At 28.6% G+C, this 22694-nt stretch overlaps 2 protein-coding genes across 6 annotated transcripts in view; both read left to right on the top strand.

The window, feature by feature from the left end:
- The window catches only part of LOC120356747 (TBC1 domain family member whacked-like), a 512462-nt gene that overhangs the window by 373623 nt on the left and 116145 nt on the right, over positions 1 to 22694 (top strand). The gene's annotated exons all lie outside the window — the stretch shown is intronic.
- Positions 1 to 22694, top strand: part of LOC105196183 (lactosylceramide 4-alpha-galactosyltransferase) — a 33062-nt gene that overhangs the window by 4166 nt on the left and 6202 nt on the right. The window contains exons 2-3 of one of the 3 annotated variants that reach the window (XM_039453425.1): positions 5379 to 5589; positions 17441 to 18044. In XM_039453425.1, coding sequence (XP_039309359.1) covers positions 5388 to 5589; positions 17441 to 18044 — 806 coding nt within the window. In that variant the 5' untranslated portion in view covers positions 5379 to 5387. Of the gene's footprint in view, positions 1 to 5378; positions 5590 to 9521; positions 9633 to 17440; positions 18049 to 22694 lie in introns of those variants that run through there. The other 2 variants (XM_011161973.3, XM_039453424.1) reach the window with 2 other exon arrangements.

A 22694-nucleotide genomic window follows, 5' to 3' on the forward strand; every position in this document is an offset into this window, starting at 1 on the left:
AGTTCTTAATTTTATTCTCTCCTTCGCAGCAAGATATCGGCAATGAGATTTGGGTTTTACAAAAAGTTTGGTTTAGATATGCCGTTAAACTAGCCTGTTCGCGAGTATTTAAATATAATTAGGGTTCTTATCTTTGGAGTTAATCAGTTATATATCCATGCTATTATCTGCTGAATACAATTGCTGCTTTATTTGCTTATCTTTGCATAAGCTGAATACACTTAAGGCTCCTGACTCCTCAGCCGTGAACTCCGCATTGACGGTAGCGACATTCCGTCGCGGACAAGATTAGAACTAAATACACGTGAAACGTGACAGATTGACGATAAGATGTTGTCGTGCATGTCATTTTGTTATTATATATTTCATTGTGAAAATATGATTTGTCTCGTATTTACCAAATTCGTAAAAATGAACCGCGAGTAAAGTTTCTTTGAATTTTATACATAAAAGTACATTTTTCACTCCTTTCAATAGTTATCCGTGTGTTTTCCTGTCTGAATAGGCGTCACTTTACGTGCTTTCTTTTTACGACTATTTACTGACTGCTAGGCAAAAAAAATAGTCGTGATCTATATTTAAAAGTGTTTTAATCTGATTACCCAAGCAGAACAGGGAGTCATCACGACGTCAAAATGATGTCAAAGTGACTGCAAAATAATCATTAAAAGTCAATTTTCAATCAATTACGATTCATTTTAATGTCATTTTGACACAATTGTGAATCACTTTGATGTCATTTTGACTTGTTGTTCTGCTTGAGTAGGCTGTTTTATCCAAATTGGCTTTATTTACAAGTGGCATGTTTGATAAAATTATGCGACCGTGTGTTTTCCTGTTTCAATAGCTTCTCTTTACATGCTTTTTACGACTATTTACCCATGCAGAACAACAAGTCAAAATGACATCAAAGTGATTCACAATTGTGTCAAAATGACATCAAAACAAATCGTAATTGATTAAAAAATGACTTTTATGATCATTTTGCAGTCACTTTGACATCATTTTGACGTCGTGATGATTCCCTGTTCTGCTTGGGTAGTGACTGTTAGGCGGAAAAAGGATAGTCGTGACTGATATTTAGAAGTGTTTTAGAGCTATCTGCTTAGTCTGTTTTATCGAAATTGGTTTTATTTACAAATGGCATGTTTGACAAAATTACATATCATTTCACGCAATTTCTCGCTTCTGACGTCACGACTTCAATATGGCCGCGACCTCAGGAGGCCGCGACCTCAGGAGCTTTAAATAACTTATTTATTTTTAATGTAAATTAAAGTTATCTTATTAGCAATTTATTTTTTAAACCATTGATATTACTCATTGTCAGTAAAGTTCAACGCGCGTCGAACGATGATGTCTGCAGGCTTATCATATCTATGGATAGTTAAAGTTTATTTTTAACCTATCAATCCTAGTCTTCAAATTATATTATAAAAAAGTTACAGCAATGTAAAAAATCGCGTAGGGTCTGTCAGATCCATGTGTGGAAAACTAATTTTAACAAAATTTTACTTTAAATTATAATAATTTCGAATTTTCTGATCTGAAGTGAGTTTGAACAGTTCAAATAATTATTTTCAGTGACAAGAAAACTATTTGATGTTTAATCTTGAAGTTTAAACAGCCTGAACTATTGAGTCACTTGACGTTTGCGAGCATTAATTAAAATTTTTAGAGAAATCAGAAATGTTTTAATTGAAAAATAAAATATTTTATAAAACATTTGAATTAAAAAGTGGCTAACCACTGTCAAAGCAAATTTTATAAAATTTGCGAAATATATCAGCAATATTTTGAAAAAACAGTTATGGAGTAACAAAATATCCGCAATTCTTACAGTTGAAACCTTATAGAAAAGTTATTGAAATTAAATAAAAAAATTTACTAAAGAATGCAATTTTTCTGAAATATTGTTAAAAAGTCACTGAAATATTAAACTATTTCGAAAAAAATGTAATAATTCTCTTAGGAATATCCCACTACTAAATTAATTTATAAACAGAATAAAATTGTACTAAATAAAATTGTACTAAATAAAATTGTACTGCCAAAACTTATTTTATTTATTTTCACTTTGGAATCCAATTTTGAATGTTTATCTTCGGAATTTCATTAGAGCATGTGTGGAAGATTTTTTTCGAAGTTAATGTAACAATAATCGCAGTTTTCAGGAACTAATTTTTAATCTAAATCATAATCAATTTTCACTTGTATATGAAGTTACTGTAATTAGAAAGCTAATTTAGTTTCAAAGTAAAATTTATGAAAAAAAAATCTTGCAAAAATCCATTAACAATAGGTGTGTAGTACTTAGTACTTTTATTTCTGAAGGTGTTTATTTATGAGAAAGATTGTTATGCCCATCTAGCGTTGACGCTCGTAGCTTTCCAAAACCATTTCACGCAAAAGTTTTTTCCTCAATATGTTCTCAAACTTATTGAATGTAATAGATTTTAAAAACATTTTTATTGTAAAGTTTTATATCACATATCGCAGAACTCTTTCAGAACTGCAATACGTAAAATGTAAAAGTTCAAATGGCTTTGAAATCTTTTTTATAACTTTTTGCTACAATCGATATTGTATTGGTGGCAATAGATTTATTATTAAAAAATAGATAATGATATTTCTTGCATTCTAATGCGCTTTGTATGCATCCTCTCACATTTGAAAAAGCAATATAACGTATCGTATAATGTCTTATAATAAATACTTTGTTACAATCATACGCACTATATGTATTTAATAATCTATTTCAATTATTGCTCTTGAGACATTGGCCGATATTCATGTCCACACAGACGTCCTAGAAATGTTCATAGAACGTTCAAAGGATGTTCTTAGGTCGTCCTTTGGATAAAATGTGCTGTGTGGGTAGTTCGTTCTTGTATTTAAGATCACCTTAAGTACAATTTCAAGATGTCACGTATCAATTACAGATTCGTATTAGTGTCTTAAGAATATATTTAAGATATATTCTTGAAAGAGATTGATCTTAAGAACGGACTATGAATACAGGCCTTTGCATAGTGAAACGAAATCGTTTAAATATGACGAATTATTTTATCTGCGTTTCATGCAAGACTCGCATTCATATATTTGGCATGGTCGAACTAATAAAGAATTGCATTTGTAATAAATAATATACATATGTAATTTCTTGCTCTTCTCTTGCCATTATGTAATTATATAAAAGACGTGATTAATTTGTTACGCGATAAAATAATCAAGAATCTAAAGAAATGCGGACATTTAATAGACTCGATTTCAATTATCAGCATGAAACACCTATCAAAGAATTAGCAGCTTGATTTCAAATCGCTTTGAAAACAATCAAATATATATGGGGACTCAATATCTTGTCGTACGAAGTTATCGGAGCTCGACGCGCGCGTTTCATTTCTACATATTCGTGTCATAAAAAAAGAAGGAACATGTGCACCGCATATGCGTGCAATTTTGAATGAGAAGATATTTGTGTCTCCGTGTGTACGTTTGTAGTTTTGAGAAATATTTCTCTTCAGTAATCAAAGAAATTAAAACAAAAATAATTTTGCTACACTATACTTGCGATTTATGTACATATTCTTGTTTAACTTTTTTTAAAGCCATTTGGTTGTTTCATAATTGTTTCGTTATATGTGATATTAAAAATAAACCTTTTTGTCACACCCCCCCCCCCTCTCTAGGTATATTTGTTATTTCTTGTTGGCAATGCTCACTCGCAAATATATTATGTTATGCATATGTATGATTGTCAAATACATTTATACATAGAAAGATCTTTTTAGCAAAGAACAATCTTTGCTAAAATGTGGAAAAATTTAGCCGGCTATAAAGCTAAAAAGAAATTTGGTTATATTAAAATAATTGATGGATTTCTTCCAATAATCAAATAAATCCAGAAAGTTAAATTTTTAAGAAACAAATGTGTCATCTTCAAACCGTTTAATTTAATGTGTAATTATCGTAATTTTTGTTCGCACATATAGTAAATATAAAAACAAAGTTGTAGGTTTTAATGTTTCAAGAACCTATTTAAAAGAAACAAATAAAAACCTCTGAATTTATTTGATTCTTACAAAAACTTTATGTTTATTACCTAATTTTTTAAATAATATTAATAATAAAGATGAAGTATAGTGGTCTTCAAGCATTGATAGGTGAATGCAAACAATGAATATGTGAACACAAACGAGTTTGACAGCTTTATTTATAACCATTCATATAACAGGTTTAATATGTAAACCTTGAAATATTTATTCTGAATAAATTTAAATTGTAGATAATCTTTTATGTATTTTAGAGCAATGTGAATTTTTAATGTTTTAGAAACATTAAAACTTCTACAAGCTTTATTTAATTCATAAATATGATTATATAAATCAAGACCAATTGCTCTTATAAAAAAACAATTAACAGTTGACCACTTTGTTTATCGCTTTAAAAGCGGTAACAAAAGGCACTAGTCACAAACTTCTAACATACTCATAAATTTTTGGATTACATAAAAGATTACGTGCAGTTTTTAGGAAACTATGGGTTAGACTTATAATCACAGCAAGTTAGCAAATTGAATCACAGAGAATTTTTAAAGTTTTGGAAATGGTATAAACTAAACATTATTGAAGACTTCACATAGGCAACGAGGCTTAAAAAGGCAATCATTACATTCTCTTCACAGTATATTTAAATTGAGGAAATAAAACTTAATCAAATAAAAAAGAAAAGAAACAATAAAAAAATAAGAAATTAAGAAAAATAGAAATATAAAAGCAATAGAAATATAAAAAGCAATAAATAAAATAGGACCACCCTACGTTCATGTCGTTGGTCCTGGAGTAAGCTAAAGTAATATAATTTTTTTCGCGTATATAATTTTTTTCCATGTATAAGGAACATAATCTATATTTGATAATTTATCTATATAGGATCTTATTATATACATACATACATACATATACATAGGTTAAGTTCCTTTTGTTTTCATCAAAAAATGCAAAAATATTTTTATTTTAATGTTTATTTTAATGATTAAAAAAAACATTTTTTTAACCTTTAGAAAATGTTTTAACATATGCAGAAAATGTATCTTTAATATTAAGTAAATGTTTAATAGTAAATAAATAAAGCAATTCAATTATTGGAAAATAGGATGTTTAAGCTGATTGGTGAATATCAAAGTTTTTGTAGCGTTGCTTACACGTCATGCTTGAACATCCTTTATAATTATTTTGATAATTCAAAATTATTTTTAGATTTATATTCAAATATAATTTAGATACTTCAGCAAAATTATTCTTTCTGCATAGATTACCAATTTTATCGTATTATTTATAACATTATTTTACAAATATTTTCATTTTATTTTATAGCGTAGTCCAATGAGAAAATCTATAAGGATGAAAAAGAGATTATTGTGGTGCGGTTTCGCTTTCGCCGTCGTGCTCCTCATCCTTATGATTTCAACAGAGAGCAACATCATTCAAAGGATACCATTCCTCGATGTGACAACGGGCAACGATATCAGATGCTACAATGAAATCTCGACTGCGAAAGACATCCGTGATTTCGATTTGGAAACAAGTACGAATATTTTCATTTATCTTTATACATATATTAATATGTGAAGAAAGTAAACTCTTTTTAAAAATATCACCATCTTTATGTAAAGTCCTTATGATTATTTTGAAAAAATTGTAGTTGTAAAAAAAATATAAAATGTATAGTAAAATTTCAAGTAAAATTTATATATTTTGATATTTATTAGTTTATCATTTACCTGTCTAATATTTTCTGTAATTTTATTGCAACAATATTGAGATGATATATGGCTCGATATAATTTACGGTTAAACTTTAGTTGACGGATCTCAGATTATTATCTTACATATGCTTTCGTTTTACATAAAATTGATTGAAGAATTGAAACATCAGACGAATATTTGTCCCTGTTTCGAGAACCTACGTATCAATTTCATAAGAGCAATATTAAATATTAAACATTTTCGATCACATAAATTTTTAATTAATTTTTTTCTGCATACGATGCTTCAGATTGTTTCTCGTATTAAATGCATTCAACAATTCAACTTAATAATGCTCTAATTAGTTTTTTAATTTGAAGAACTTTATGTAAAGGAGAGTGTTAAATGGTACTGAGGGGTCGCCTAAATCGTCTTATCAATATTTTATATTTTTATTTAATATAAGCAACACTTAGTGTAAGAATAAATATCGATGAAACAATCTTGAAGGATCAACTATTGATCAAAACTAATCAAATTTTTATTAATAAAGATTATTGTAATTTTATATTCATCTTCGTATATACGTGCTTGATTTTAAAGAGTAATTTTTTTTCAATTTTTAAACATAAAATAAATACAAAAGAATGAGATTTATAATAGTTAAACTAAATTTTTAGGGCTTCAAAAATTACATTTTAATTTTTCCGATTGTTCCAAAAAAGTTTGAAAATCTTAATTGAATTTTTAAGACTATAAATATTTAGTTTAAGATTCTAGGTAAATAGCGATATTACAAGATGTCCGCGGAGGGTTACTTTTTTATTTCTTTGCTTTTATTATAATTTGCATAAAAATGCTATTTAATAAAAAATTATTAAAAACACTATTGGCAACGCTGCTGAGATAAAACAGCAGCAAAAAAGAAAAGAGATGATCTTGAAAGACTTTGAATCTCCTATTCTAATAGTTTATAAACTTTTTGTATAATAAACAAAGTTTTTTATAATAGGCTTATACTTGTATTATTATTTTTATACATTATAAATTTTACAATAGATAATTACATACCGAAATCGTAACCGAAAAAAATAACTGAAATCCAAACGATTACGGTTACAGTACAGCTAGGTTCACCTGTTATCAATAAAAAAACTAGACCAAAATTTTATTTTGGTTTGCCTCCTGGGATAGTAAACACCATACTGAGTAAAAAAATTTTGATGAACATAAGTGGAAAGCTCAACCTTTTCTGAGATATAAACTTTTTTTTATATCAGTATCATGAATGTGGCTTCTACGGACGGATCCCGGTAGCATACGGGATCGATAGCACACCACCACTCATAGCGGCCGATGCCTAAGGTTTTTTTGTTGGTTGGAGTAAATAAGTCAAGATAATTGTGGACTATCGCACCGTGCGCTATCGGATTCCGTTCGAAAACGCAATATTCAGTGAAAGCGGTTTTACCATATAGTCCCATCTTTCTAACAACGCCTGTCAAAATTTCAGTCTACTCTGTTTATTAGTTTTGTGTTGACAGCCGATTAAAGTAAATGTCTCATTTTTGTAAATATGGAAAAAGAACAAACGATATCGGAAAAGAGCTAAACTGGTTGAATTGGTGTACGAACTACTCCCCCATCGGGCCGTCGGCGGATAGGGGAACAGTTCGTACCCCAATACAGCCAATTTAGCTCTTTTCCGATAGCGTTTGTTCTTTTTCCATTTTTACGATAATAATTGAGACGTTCATTTTAATCGACTGCCAACACAAAACTAATGGACGGAATAAACTAAAATTTTAATAGATGTTGCTAAAAATAAGATGAGGCTATATGATGGTAAAACCGGTTTCACTGGATATTGCGTTTTCATTTCAAATCCTACTACTTATCAGACCATCATCGTAAATCACGTTGTACGTTCTTATGTATAGAAATTAAATGAGAACGTACAATGTGATTTACGAAGGTGGTATATCCGGAAGGATATTTTTGGCCGCAGTTGATACATGCAGCAAATCCAGGTCGTTACCCGACTCGGAATCATTGCGAAAGTGCTCGTTTCGTAGAAACGGCAAATGCGCATTGCAGTTTCGCGCATTTGCAACGTATGCAAATAATTATATGGATATAAACTTCCGTCGAAGAGTAAATGATGGAACGTAACTTACAATCACTCAAACATAAACACAAAAAGCATAAATAATCATTCGAAATGACTACGCGAGAAAATATTTCGAATAAATAACCGGCCATACGAAAAGTACAAGTTTAAACTGCGAATCACTGCACGCCGGCGCCGTTCCGGTTGTAACCCGACTCAACCGCGATTATGCGTTAAGCCACGATATTTAATTTCAAGCAACTATGGAAATATAAAAAAAAAAAAATTAAGCCAAAATAAAGCAGCAAGTTATTATAAAAAAGAAAACAAGATAATGAGATATGTGGCTCAAATATAGATATTATCGATAAAGCAGTAAAGGAATAAGTAAAGGAGAAGAAAAAAGAAGACGATGTTTCAAATTTGTGGAATGCCGACGCTATTCAGAATGAATAGGAAGAAGAAAGGATATATTGCTATATATTTATAGGATGATTAAAAAACAACCGCTTACTTAATATCGGCTTAAAACCGCTATTAAAATAAAATGTATTCCTAATTTAATTTTGAGATAATCTTTTTTCTTTTCTAAAATTTTGTTCAAGATTTAGTTTTGAATTATTAAAAGAAATAATTGTCGTATTATGGATATCGTATCAGATATTGTATCAGAGACAAAAGATAGATAAGAGCGGTGCAACTCACCGTCAAGTGCAAGCGCTTACGTAGAGTGTTTGCTTTGTGATCAACCGTTGGCTACATAATAGTAAGTGCACGCACATTATGTTTTTGAGAAGGAAAAGTCGTTTCAAAATTAATTCAGAAATACATTTTAAGAACAGAGGATATTTTGTTAGTACATACATATTCTCTCTTTCTCTTACTTACCTACTTTCCCTTTATGTTACTTTGTAAAAATGACTCGAAGATCTCATACTACTATTCACTGAGAATTCTTGAGAAAGACAGACGAATTGTCCGATAAATTATCATGGAGTTCCAAACAAGTGTTCTTTAATAAACTTTAATCACTAATTTTTCACTCGTTTTATTTACTCGTTTGATTTAGAAAACGAGAGATTTAATAATTAGTTATCAATTACTTTAATCACTTTATTGATTAATTATTCGACGTTGAAAAGAAACAATGCATTTTAAGGGCAAACGGTTGTTTTTAATTATCTTGTATATAGATTGTAAAATTATGAAGATTAGTAAAGTTTATGAAGTAACTTACTATATTGTATAACAATATTAAACAATAAATGGTGAGTCGTTTTAGTCAAGATAATTCAAACAAATTTCATACAAAATTTGAGAAATTTGTAAAAACTTATATTCTCAAATAGAGAATTTCTTTATACAGTAATAATTTCTTTTGTTTGTAATTTCAGATGCCATTAGTATTTTTAGCGATAAAATATTATTTGGAAAGACAATGCAGAATCCACGGTTGACTTTGTGTTGGATCTCATCAAAGTTAATCGGATCTAAAAGTCATTTCAGCCTCATTGTTTTCCGCATCAATCGATCCGGTGAAAATACAGCACAGGCATGAATACCTTTTTAATATTAAAAAGCAAAATTATAAATTACGGTATGCGTTTTATATATCCAAATTAAAGTACATACAATATAACATTTACTTTTAAATTTTTACAGCTGTTTACTGCAGCTGTTTCTTGAAGATAATTTTCTGAAACAATTGAGAAGTATATAACTACTAATGTTCCAATTAAAGTTATCCACAAATTGACGAAGCACGAAAAGAGCGTAAGTATAGATTTGTAATATGAATCTTTATATATTAAAATTCTAATTATATTACAAAAAGTGCCGTTAAGTTGACGCTACAAATGTTTTGAAGCATTCTTTGATCAATTAGCAAAATTCTTCATTTTGATTGATCAATCAAATACTTCAAAGTATTTATAGTGTTAAACTGATCACATCTAACGTTTATTAACTTTTTTGTTTTTAGTTTGTTCACATGAAATTTAAGAGTAAAATCCTGTAATGGTCTCTTGATCGTAGATGTGTAAATGATGTCATCGATCATTTAATAATCTGAGGAGAAAGGAGTCTGTTTATATAGTAATTATTAGATATTTACGAATTAGATTAAATTATGAGAAGTACCAACCCAAGTAAAACAACAAGTCAAAATGACATCAAAGTGATTCACAATTATGTCAAAATAATATCAAAGTGAATCGTAATTGATCAAAAAGTGACTTTTAATGATTATTTTGCAGTCATTTTGACATCATTTTGACGTCGTGATGATTCCCTGTTTTGCTTAGGAATTTCTTAAAATCAAACACTGAAAATTTTTCTTAGAATTTTTATACGAATTGGAACACTTTTTAGAAATACTGAGAAAGTCTACATTTCTTCTTAAAATTTTAAAAGTAAATTTTAAGATTTTTATCATAATAAAAGTTTTCTCATTTTATTAGAGTGAGTCAAATGAAAACGAGACAGACTAGTATACGTTACGTTATACAGTCTGTCTCGTTTTCATTTGACTCACTTTAATATAATTTTAAAAAATAATTAAAATTTTTCAAGATTTATAAGATTTCATCAAAAATTATAATTGAAGTCTTGAAAATTTCAAATTATTTTAAAACTCTTATACAATGTAGTTTAAAAGTTCAACCATGGAGAAGCTCTCAAGGTTAATTTTAAAATTTTTAACGGAAATCCTCATTTTTTATTTAATATTCTTGTGGCTGACATTAAGTTCTTTTTAAAACACTAAAATTCTACTTCTATAATTCTACTACTATTCTTTTTGATTAAGTATTATACTTACCGAGATATAAATTGACAATTCAGGTACCGCCAGTTATCTGATGGTCATTAAATACTGAGAATGAGAATCGTGAAGTTCTTATCTTGTAAGAGATACGAATTCGAACTATCTTTACACAGTACATTTTGAATAATGCTAATGCCAATTGTACCTGAATTTTGTCTATTTATATCTCAAAAAGTATTTAACCAAAAAGAATTTCATTAGAATTTTGAAAAGATCTCGATATCAGCTTTAAGAATATTGAATAAAAAGTAGAAATTAATGTTTAAAATTTTGTAATTAACCTTGAGAGCTCTTCCATAGATGGTGCTTAAAATCAAATGGATATTATCATTTGATAAATTTGTTGACATCTTACAACTTTGTGTGAAACATTTTTTTTATAAAACTAATAATTTCGGAGATAATTCGCTGCATTCGGACATTTAAAACACCATATATATATATATATACACATAGAATTCTAGAAGATGTAATCTTTGTCAACATTTTTGAAAAGTTTTCCAATTCCAATAAAAAAAAACTAAGAAATTGTAATATTGTAATGTTAAATAAACAATATGAAATAAAATTTTAATCATACTTTTTATTTTAAAAATTACCACAATTACTGTGTAAAATTATTGTCAATAAATCATTTAAAGAATGTATAAGACTTCTCGAAGACGTCAGAAATCGGATCATAAGATGTCTGAAAAATGCCTTTCTGATCATTTGAAGATATCTAAAAACGTTTTAAAAGACGTCGTAAGAATTTTAGGACATCTTTTAAACATTTTTTAGTCTTTATAATGTTTTCTGAAGTATTTAAGCCGCGCTTGATGATTTACGTCGTAGAAGCAAAAAGAATAAAAGAGTCAATATGATTTCAGTTTTTTTACTTTTAATAATAACAAAATCACAATGAGTCAATTTGACAAAATAATAATTCGGTAAAACGTTTTTAATATAGTGTTGTGGAAAAAAAGGCTTCTGCGCAAGACTCGAAATATATCATGAAACATATCAATTTTCAATTTTAGACACCTTGAGTTACTTAAAAATATCTCACATTCGCTTTGTTACGTAATTTATACTTTTTAATGAGAGTAACACTGACATAATTTTTTTTAAGCATATGACTTTTTAGCTTTAAAATGCCGTATTTTAAAGTTCTTGAAAGTTTCTCATTGCAAAAATATGGTTTTTTAAAGAAAAAAATGAATTTTTGAACACAATTTTTTATTTTTGTTTAATGATTTTTTCTTTATAACTTTACAATAAATCATTTTTCGGCAATGCCGATTGTGCAGTCACATTTCTGAGATTCTAAATAACTTTTATTTAAAAAAAAAGTTGAAAAATATTGATTGAAACTAAAGTTATAGTTTCTCAAAATTGAAAGTTTTTCAGATCGGAAAATGTATGTAACGTAATTTTCTGGATCGATATGTTTAAGGGTTAATATATAGTGTGTTCATAACGAATGGTCAAGCGATCGTGCGTGCAGTCATAGAGCGAATTAAACTAAGCTGAAAAATCCTGTATCATTTTGTGATTTTCACAATAATTAAGAGTTATTAATTTATAAAAATAACCATATTTGCTCGACTTACCGTCCGTTTTTTCCGATTTTATTTTTTTGTAATATTTTTTTAAAAGTCTTATTTTTTATATATTGATAATAATAAAATTTATTAGCTTGTACAAAATTTATTATTTTATGGAGAAAATGAGAATGTTAAAAAAAGCCTATTTTGGCCTAAAAAAATATAAGTAAAAGAAATATTGTTTTTTTTAAATAAATGTAGACCTTTCGGATATAATAAAATTATTAAAACGTTTGTTGCGTTTGGAGAACATCTCGTAAATTAAGCACGAATATGGTATCAATAATCTTGCTTAATTTTTCAGGTGTTTCCTAATTGCTACAAATATTTTAATAATTCTATTGTATTCAGGGAATAAAAATCTTCAAAAGACACTGTTCCTTTTATTAACATATTTTTGAACAGAAGTTGGCTTCTTTTTAACATCCTCTTTTCTTTCCTTCTTCCTTTTTTATATATGTATATAAGTTATAGAAAAATATTATTAATAGTATTAACATAAATTAAACAATAATAACATAATGATTTATTTAATAATTTAATTAACTATAAAATATACATTTTTATGAAAATATATTGTATTTTCAAACAACTGGCATGAGTTGAAGAAAAATGCCGGATAAAGAAAAATGCCAACAAAGACAAACAAAACATGTTGGTTAGATTAAATACGACATCGATATCGCGGCGAATTAAACATAGTCTGATAAAAAAAATGAAAGTGAGATACAAGTAAACAAAGCTTTTGGCGAATTGTTTGCCAATTTTGTGCAGAAAAATCCTTGGCTTTTGACGCATTTGGCGCATGACGATATTTCTCGGCTTCGTGTGACAAAAATACAAAAAGCAAAGAAACAAAAAAAGCAGAAGGCACAAGACAAAAAGCAGAAAGCACAAGACAAAACGCAAAGAGCACATTGTATTAGATCAAGCTTAAAAGGTAGCATTCGTGGAAAACATTTTGAGGACGACGAAGAGCACAGTGAATTAGCACAGTGAAAACCTGGCTCTGCAACCAGAGTGAGAACTGGTACCGACAGGGTATACGCCCTAATGAATCGCTGGAAGGCAGTCGAACTTGAAAGAGATTATGTAGAAAAATAGAATGAGTAGATAAAACATCATTCTTTCATATGTGTAAACATTATTTTTGTAGAACAAATAGTTTTTGAGAAAAAAGAATGTGGGGCATTACTTTTCGGGCAACCCTCGTATATAAAATTATAGCTTTTTTACTGTGATTTCCACAAATGTTATTTAAACGTTTTTTAAATAGATTTAAAAATAAATAATTGAAAACGAAATAGTTTAAATGTTAAATAAACAAAATAAACATAATTTTACAGATAAAAAATAAATAAAAAAAGTAATATTAAATAACAATTTAATTAAGGAAAGACGAGCTTCAGATGCCGTGCTGGGTGCTGTGCGCCAAAAACAAAAACCAAATTAAATAAGTAAACGTTTCGATTTTTAATCAACGGTTTTCCTCAGCCTTTTTCATATGGGTTTTGTCATTTGTATCGACTAGTATCGTCTAACAATAAGATAAAGTTTTCGGAACTCACAGATCCATGTTCCAAAAATGATGTCTTTACACAGGTCTCGAGATTATCTCTTACAAGATAAGGAGATTCCGACATACCTTGTTGGCGTACGTTTTTGTAAGCGGATATCGCAGTTTCATATTTGATTCTAAGTTTTATGCTGAGGAAGAACGTTGATTAAAGGTCGAAATGTTTACTTACTGGCGCACCCAGCACGGCTCTTAAGCTCGTTTTTCCTTCATTGAATTGTTATTCATAGAAGTCTTGAACTTTGCATTTGTTTTTAAATTTTTTAATATGTGATAAACATTAAATAAATATTAAATATTAAATAAATATTTAAAAATGTTTGATGAAATAATTTTTTTATATGAATATGTGATGGAAAATAAATACTTAAACAATGTTAATAAATGTAAAAAAATAAATGTTTAAAAAATTTTAAGAAATTATTTTTTAAATAAATATTCAATAAAAAAGTAAAATAAATTAAATAAATTAAACAAATATTTTTTTCCGAAACGAGTTGAGAAAATGAATATCAGTGAAAATATTTAGAAAACATTGTCTGTTGCTTGGGTTTGAAGGCCTGTTCTACACACATATATATATATATATATATATATATATATATATATATATATATATATATATATACATATATACACACACACAGACACAGACGCACGCGCACACAAACTGTATACACACATATGTATATACACAAATATATTCAAATGTCAAATATATTTAATTGTAAAGCATTTCTTAATAACAGAATTGTTATTACAGTTAAAAAACGTTAAATAGGAATGAAGAAAATTTATACCGTATAGAATTTCTTTATATGTTTAAGAGAAAATTTTATTGAAAAATATACTTATTGTTTTGCAATTTGTTCTGTAACCAATATTCACAATTTAGATTGTGAAATATTCATATTAGACTTAGCCAATGCATTTTTAATGTGAACGCAATACTGTAGAATTATTGACACAAATTACTCTACTTTTTTCTACCCCTTTCTTGTCTCTTCACGTCTAATTGAAATGATATTAATAATTTTCCAAATACTGTAGAAAATAACATTCTTACCTTATAGCTCATTAAATTTGGTTTTAGAAACACGAATTCACAAGAGAACTACTATAATTTAATTACTAGTATCACGAATGAAATAATGAAATAAAGTCATAAGAAAAATGCAAAAAATGTAAATTATATTTTAAGATTGTTCAACTCTACGTTTTCGTTTGATTTATTGCGCGTCTATTCCCAAGTAGAACGAGTCACAATGATGTCAAAATAAATCATCATCAAAGTAAATCGTGATTGATCGAAAAGTGACTTTTAATGATCATTTTGCAGTCACTTTGACATCATGTTGACGTCGGGACGACTCTCTGTTCTGCTTGAGTATCAATTATATTATGCGCCATATGTTATCAATATTATCACAATCTGGTTATCTTTGATTTCGTTACTAACCGAGACTCTTTTACGGGCGTGAGTATGCCTTTCTTCTCTGTACGTTCTTCTTGGATACGTACGCCAGAGTATCACATTCAAGTCTTATTCTTATTTTTCACAAGTGCTGTATTTTGATCGCTCTAATAAACTCTGTAACGATTAACATCTACGATTCATTAAGAATCTTTCATCAGCTCCTTGCTATATTTCGTGGGAGACCCGTCAAACTTTTATATAACTTTTATATAATAGTCTAAGACTGAAGTCCCATAGACTGATATTTTCCGCGTAATACACACACACACGTATCGCGTAACCAGTCAAAAGCGTTCTGCGTTTTCTGTTGAGCCTTTTTAAAAAGTTGATTGGTTATGCGATACGCGTTATGCGAAAAATCAGCCATGGGACTTCAGCTTAACGCTCAATAACGCAGCTTCTCACTTTATTGGTTCATGGGTAACTTTCAACATTCGAAGGATCGCATCTAACACATACCCTCGATTGTGATTTTTGCATTCAAATCGCGCAATAAAAGGAATACTCTCTCTCCCCCCCCCCTCTCTCTCTCCCTCTCTGTTTTACTTCACCATCTTCTCTTGCCTCAACTTCTACAGTACAAACTTACTTTTATCTAAATCCAATAACCATATATTTAAGTTCCTGTCAACTCGCTGCGGCCGCATTGAAATCGTGACGTCATAAGTGAGAAATCATACATAAAAGTTTCCGGCGTGGCATTTGTAAATAAAGAGAACTTAGATAAAACAGAACAATAAAATCGTTTAAAACACTTGTAAAAATGGACCTTGGCAATCCTTTTTCTCTCTAATAGTCAGTAAATAGTCGTAAAAAGCATTTAAAGTAAAGCCTATTCGAGACAGGAAAACACACTGATATTGAGCAAAACAACTATTAAAAGAAGTGAAAAATATGTTTTTATGTATAAAATTCAAAGAAACTTCATTTGCGGTCTATTTTTACGAATTTGTTAAATATAATACAAGTCACATTTTTACAATAAAACATATAATAATGAAATGACATGCACGACAAAATTTCATTGTCAATCTGTCACGTTTCACATCTATTAGTTCTAATTTTGCCCGCGACGGTGCGTCGCTACCGTCAACGCGAAGTTCTCGTCTGAAGCGCCTGGAGCCTTAATAAAAAGGAAGAAATAAACAAAACGCCGATAACTTATGAGTTAGTCATATGGAAGTACCAGCAGGTACCCCTTTTAAATTTTTGTGCATTCTCACATTAAGAATAACGTAAAAATACTCCCACAGACTTATCATATCTATAAATAATTTGTTTTTTTGAACCTTAAGCCAAATCTTTAAATTATAATATAAAAAAGTTACAGCAATGTAAAAATTTGTACTGGGTACATAATATTCTGATATGGAAATCTAGGATTAAAAAAACTTCTAGCACAAGAAAGTGTTTCAAAATTTGATTTTTATTCTTTGATACAAATATATATTTAAAGAAATTTTACGTATTTTATTAAGCTTAAAGAGTAAGATAAGAAAATCTTTCTAATTTTTACAATTAAATAAGAATTAAAAAAGTATAAAAAATAAATTAAATTAAATTAATTAAATCAAAAGTTAATCTGCATTGGTAAAAGTAAACATTAGACTTTTTCTAAACAAAAATTCATAAAATAGATTTTAAAATAAGTATTTTTAAAGATACCATTATTAAATCTGTTTGGATAATTTTAAATGGAGTCTTTTCCAAAGAAGTTTGAACAAGAAAAAAATCCTTAAAAAGAAAACATTTTTTTTCCAATATTAGTTTCTTTTTTGACAGGGAAAATTTAAGTAAAATGAGTACTTTCTCAGCAATTTTTAAATTTTCTGGGAAAAGTATACTATTCAATCTATTTAAGATACTTATTAATCATTTAGGATGCGTTAAAAGATACGTAAAATTTAAAAAATTCTTTATTGGGGTTAAAAATTAACTTTATACAAATAATGTTAACATTCTTCTTTGATTTAGTTTGTAAAAAGATTCTAAGAACTTGATAAGAATGCGAGTATTACAAATATTATAAAATCGTAAGAAATTGATATATTTGCTGTCATTAGAATGTCATTAGAAATCAATACATCTGTAATAAAAATCATGTTCGTTATGTTTTAGGTGACGATATGCCAACGCCCGGTAGGAACATTTTTTTCCATGAGACTTCCTGTTTCGGCGAGGAGGGCTTTACGTTAAATGCCCGACAAGCTTGTGCTGTGGAATCGGCAGCGCGAATGAATCCGTCGATGGCTGTGTACTTATTATTTGTCAGCAAATCAAACTTCTCGAATAGCACACGTGAGATCATCCGAAATCTTCTCAATTATCCCAATGTTAGAATCCAGCACATCGATCCGCAGAGGTACGTGAAGGATACGCCCTTAGATGCGTGGTACAACAGCGGCATCCTGAAGAAAAGCCACTGGCCGACAAGTCACATGTCTGACATGCTACGTTACCTGACCTTGTGGAAATACGGCGGTATCTACCTCGATCTGGATGTGGTGGTCACTAGTTCATTAGAGAATCTGACAAACTTTGCCGGCGCTGAGGATTGGGACGATGTCGCCGCCGGCGTCATGGGTTTCGATATGTCAAAGCTGGGTAGACGCGTGGCTGATGCCTGTGTGCGTGATCTCAAAAAGAATTTTCGCGGCGATGTTTGGGGTAACAACGGACCTGGGGTCATTACGAGGACATTGCAGAAACTCTGCGCGACAATGTATGTGAGTATTAGGTGTCGAGAAAACATTTGGAACTACAATGACAAAACAATTCACTATTCTGAAAAATTCAGAACTAAAGTAAAGTAATATAACAATTTACAATCACTTTAAATATAAAAGATAAATGAAAAGTATCGGATCGTTAAAATTTCGTAGAAAATAAAGAGATGGCTCAAATTGTGGAATGCCAAATGAGATAAGCTACAGTCCGTTTGAAAGAAGAGGGTAGGGTTGGGTGTACTAAAACACGGTAAAAAGGTTTATGTGGCCTTTAGTTTTAAAGAAAATTGTAAGCAAAGTTGAGCGTTTAATTAAGCGTGCGATAAGTACTTCAACATAAAGGAGTATTTCTAAGGAAGAAAACAGCGTAGCTGAATAGAGTGCTCTTTTTCATATCGGTAAGAGTTTGACGTAAGTTTAAGTGTCAAATTTTTTAAAAATAAATAATGTTTTCTAATGCAGATAATTTATCTGTTTTTTTTAAGCAAAAAATACTAATCATTAAAATAATTATTAAAAATAAAGTGTAAATTATAATACGTAGTCAAAGCTGTCAAAAGCACGAACAATGTCAATAAATAACAAATCAATAGATAGTATCGAGAACACTAACAAAAATAAACATTATTGTCAAATTAAATTATGTTTCGTTAAAAGATTACTTAAGATATGCATGTGTAAAAGGGTTCAGTGTCTGATTGTAAATTAATATTGTTTTTTTTTTTTCATCTGAATGTGTAGCATTTCTAAGATTTTTTATTTAAAAAAGGAACAATTTACTGTCTAAAACATCTACATTCCAATCGAAATTATGATTATAGTGTTCCGTTGTAACTGCATGATTACCAGTACTTTTAGGGATATCATTCCAGTGTTCTGTTATTTTAGTTTTAACATTTTCATCTGTTTGTCTTACAAAGAATGCACCACAAAATGCCATTAATAAAATCTTTCTTCCTTTTCATGATCTTTTTAGCCTCTCTTTTTGCATCCATGTAGGATAAGGTTGCTAATATCGAACCGGCTTCTAAATCACACTACCTTGCTTATAAATTCAACCACAGTACTTGCACACTCTTTGTGGAATTATTTAGGAATTACATAATATTCTCATCATCCTTCACTGAACTCAATTTATTAATAACAATAGAAATTTTGTTATTAATATTTATAGAAAAATAGTAATTTCGCTGCTGTTTTTTAACACATTTCGTGTGAATCAGATTGATGTCAAAAAAGATAAAAGAAATAATCTAAATTTTTATAATTTGTAATGATCACAATATTATTAAAACTAAATTAACAAAATTCAAATAACTTTGTGCTCTTATGTGTAAATAAATAAAGTTTTACAAAATGCTTTAGTCTTCTAAATCGCACCATTGCTTTGATCGTGGTGATACATATGTATAAAATCAAATATAATCATATAAAGCATGCATTGTAACAATATTGCCATAATGTAACAATGTTATTGCAATATTATTGAAAAGTTGTCGAAATGATGACATTGACTTCAAAAAAGGTAAAATTATCTTTAGTTTACAGTATTTATCTCCAATATTAATAAAATTATACTTATCTAACGCGTTTTTGTTCGAGAAGAAAGAATCTAATAGAAAAAGTGTCGCTTTGCCCCAGCAAGAGTAATATTAATTCGAGGTGCAATTTAGGAGACCAGTTACCTAAATCGTACCATTTGAAGACTTATTGTTATTTAAAAATTTTTGACAATATATAAAATTCTGAAAAAAATAAATCTGAACAGAGAAATGTTGTATTTTATTATGACGTAAGAAAATTAAAAATATTCCTCAAAATTTCTTAGTTACAAGTCTTTATACCAAAGGTAGTGCGATTTTGACAACCTTACCCTGTTTCTCCTGTCTCTCTGTTCTTATTCGTTTTCCCAGGAATACATTCCTGCATTGACTCCTTTTACTTATAGCCTGTACGCAATTCTCATTAAACCAATCCTTCTAATATCGTGAGCTAAAATGCCAGGAATTAAATATTCGTGCTTATCACTACGAGAGGTTGTTTCTACTTTTAAAACGGCACCACTGCCGATATAAAAAAATACGTATCTATTATTTTTTGATCTGCAAGTATACCAAATTTCATTAAAATTGATGAGTGACCGAAAGGTACATCAGTGTATAAAGTTAAATTCATCCAGCGGATATGATCCATTAGTTTCTCAACACAAAATTTACAGACACAAATTTAATTCATAACGAATTAAATACGTTAAAAAAATTCATTCTTTTTTGTTAATTTTTGATATATATATTTATGAATATTAATAAACATTGGCTATATGGATTATTATTAAAATTGTTATAAATAAACGACATGAGATTTTTGTTCGAACGTTTTTTGCGCATAAAATGCATCTTCTAAATGCCAGATACAAAGTCTCGAAAGAGATACTATATCTAACGCAAATAGCGCAAATTGCAAACACAGACATTTAACAGATAACGAATAGTGCTATGAATAATTTATAGCATTATTCTTGTCTTGTGCTTAAAGCACGCGATTTTTTATTTGTGTATTTTAGTTTAATCTTGTGTGTATGCCTATCTTATATGTTAATAATTGTTACTAATTGTTAATAATCATAATCATTATTTCTTTTTTTTTCTTCCTACTTCCTTATTGTGTTTTTATTAATTATATAATCTCCATTTTATAATCATTCTAGCTTCTTCTAATTAATATTAAATCTTCTTTTTATTATTATTTTTTAAAATTACGAAAATGTTTAACTACGTCACGTTGATATTTTAAGGAGTTTTTAAAAATTTGTCTTAAAAAATAGATAAATATAAGGATCAGTCAAATGAAAATGAGACAGTATATACTGTGTTACACAGTTTGTCTTGTTTTCATTTGACTGCATGCCCCTTATAGTTTTTAATCTTCATTACCGTACGTTTTTTTCGTGATCGCGTAAGCAATGGCATATCGCCTCGACGTTTAAGTATTTATAACTTTCGATAAAATGCAATGATTAAAGCGGCGTTGGAAAATTTTTATTCCGGAAAGTCTTACGAAGAGCGTGCGTGCGTATGAGTTCCCAAAATATAAATTGTAAAAAACATTCAACATTAAAAAAAAGTGAATTTTTTAAAAAATTATAAAATACGTAAACTCCTTGTAAAATAGTCATTGTAAATTTTTATTACAATAAGCCATTAAACTCTTTATTTTTATTAAATATATTTTTTGTGTTTATGCGAAATTTTAATTTAAATATTAATAGAGAAGAGCATTTTTAAATTAGTTGATTTGAAAAAAAACATTTTATATTAAATAATTAAAAACGATTTAAAAATTGTATATAACAATTTCAAATATATAAGATTTAAATAGAAAAAGTCTTATCTTCTAGAATTGGACTTGGAACCTCGAACGTAGTGCAGTCAACGTCTAATGCCAGACGCCACTGACTTTTTTTAATTTGTTTTTATTCTTTTTATATTTTTTTCTCGAAAATGTCTAAATATTGCAATTTCTACGGCTTTACTGTAGTTAATGTTTGAGTAAATATTATACATTCATAAAATTTTATTAAAATCGGTGCCGAGTTCTCCTTATTAGTATAAAGATAAAAGTACAAGGATTAATGTTCCTGGCGCGGAATTTAATTATCTGAGCTGGAAGTAGGTTAAAAATTCTTTAAAGGAACCCCGTTTAGAGAAAAAAATGTGCCGAAAAAATGCAGAAGTAACTTTTTTTATTCAAAAATTATTTTTTTTTTTCTAATTAACCGATTTTAAATCTTCAAGAAAAGTTTTAAAGGAGACACTTAATGAGAAAAAATTGCTTACAAACTTTTGAAAAGCATAATTATTTTGCTATATAAAATGTTGATAAATTGGAAAATGGGAAAAACAATGAAAATCTATTATAATCTTTTTACACTTATCTATGTATATACATATATTTTTAAATAAAAATATGTATAGATAAATAGATGTAAAATGCAATGAGAACTTGTTATAAAATGTTAATCACGACTATCGCATAGAATACACTAAAGAATTCTGTTATTTTCACAAACTGGTTTTTGATTCTTTAATATTTGATTAATTTTATCTATAAAATTGAAAAATCATATTTACTAATTTATGAGATTCAAAACCTTCAAATTACGTAATTACGTGAAATATATTAATTTTAACAAAGCAAACAGAATTGACTTACTTGCACAAAACGCTAGCACAAACGGTAGAATAGAATGCAAATATTTCTCAAGTGCAATTTCAACGCGTATTTCTTGACAGCTAGAAATACATTGGTCACATTGATGTGGCAACGGCCTGACCCAATTCCCAAAAAATGAAAGTGATTTATAGATAGGGTTCCGAGCCAAAAATGTTGTTTACTGGCTCAGTAACATAGTTTGAAAATTCCCTTGGAGTGCATTTGTTAGGATTAAAATTAATTAATTATAATAACATAAATTTCTTTAAATCATTATCTCAAATAAGTTAATAATGTTATGTAAGTGTTAAGTTAATGTTGAATAAGCATTAAACAAATGTTCCCCTAATTTGTTATTTTAAATTGCATTATTTTAAGCGATTTGATTGCCTAATTCTCTTTTAATATTATCTTCTTTTATTAAAGATATAATA

Source organism: Solenopsis invicta, chromosome 9 (assembly GCF_016802725.1).
Source record: "Solenopsis invicta isolate M01_SB chromosome 9, UNIL_Sinv_3.0, whole genome shotgun sequence".
Classification (NCBI taxonomy): domain Eukaryota; kingdom Metazoa; phylum Arthropoda; class Insecta; order Hymenoptera; family Formicidae; genus Solenopsis; species Solenopsis invicta.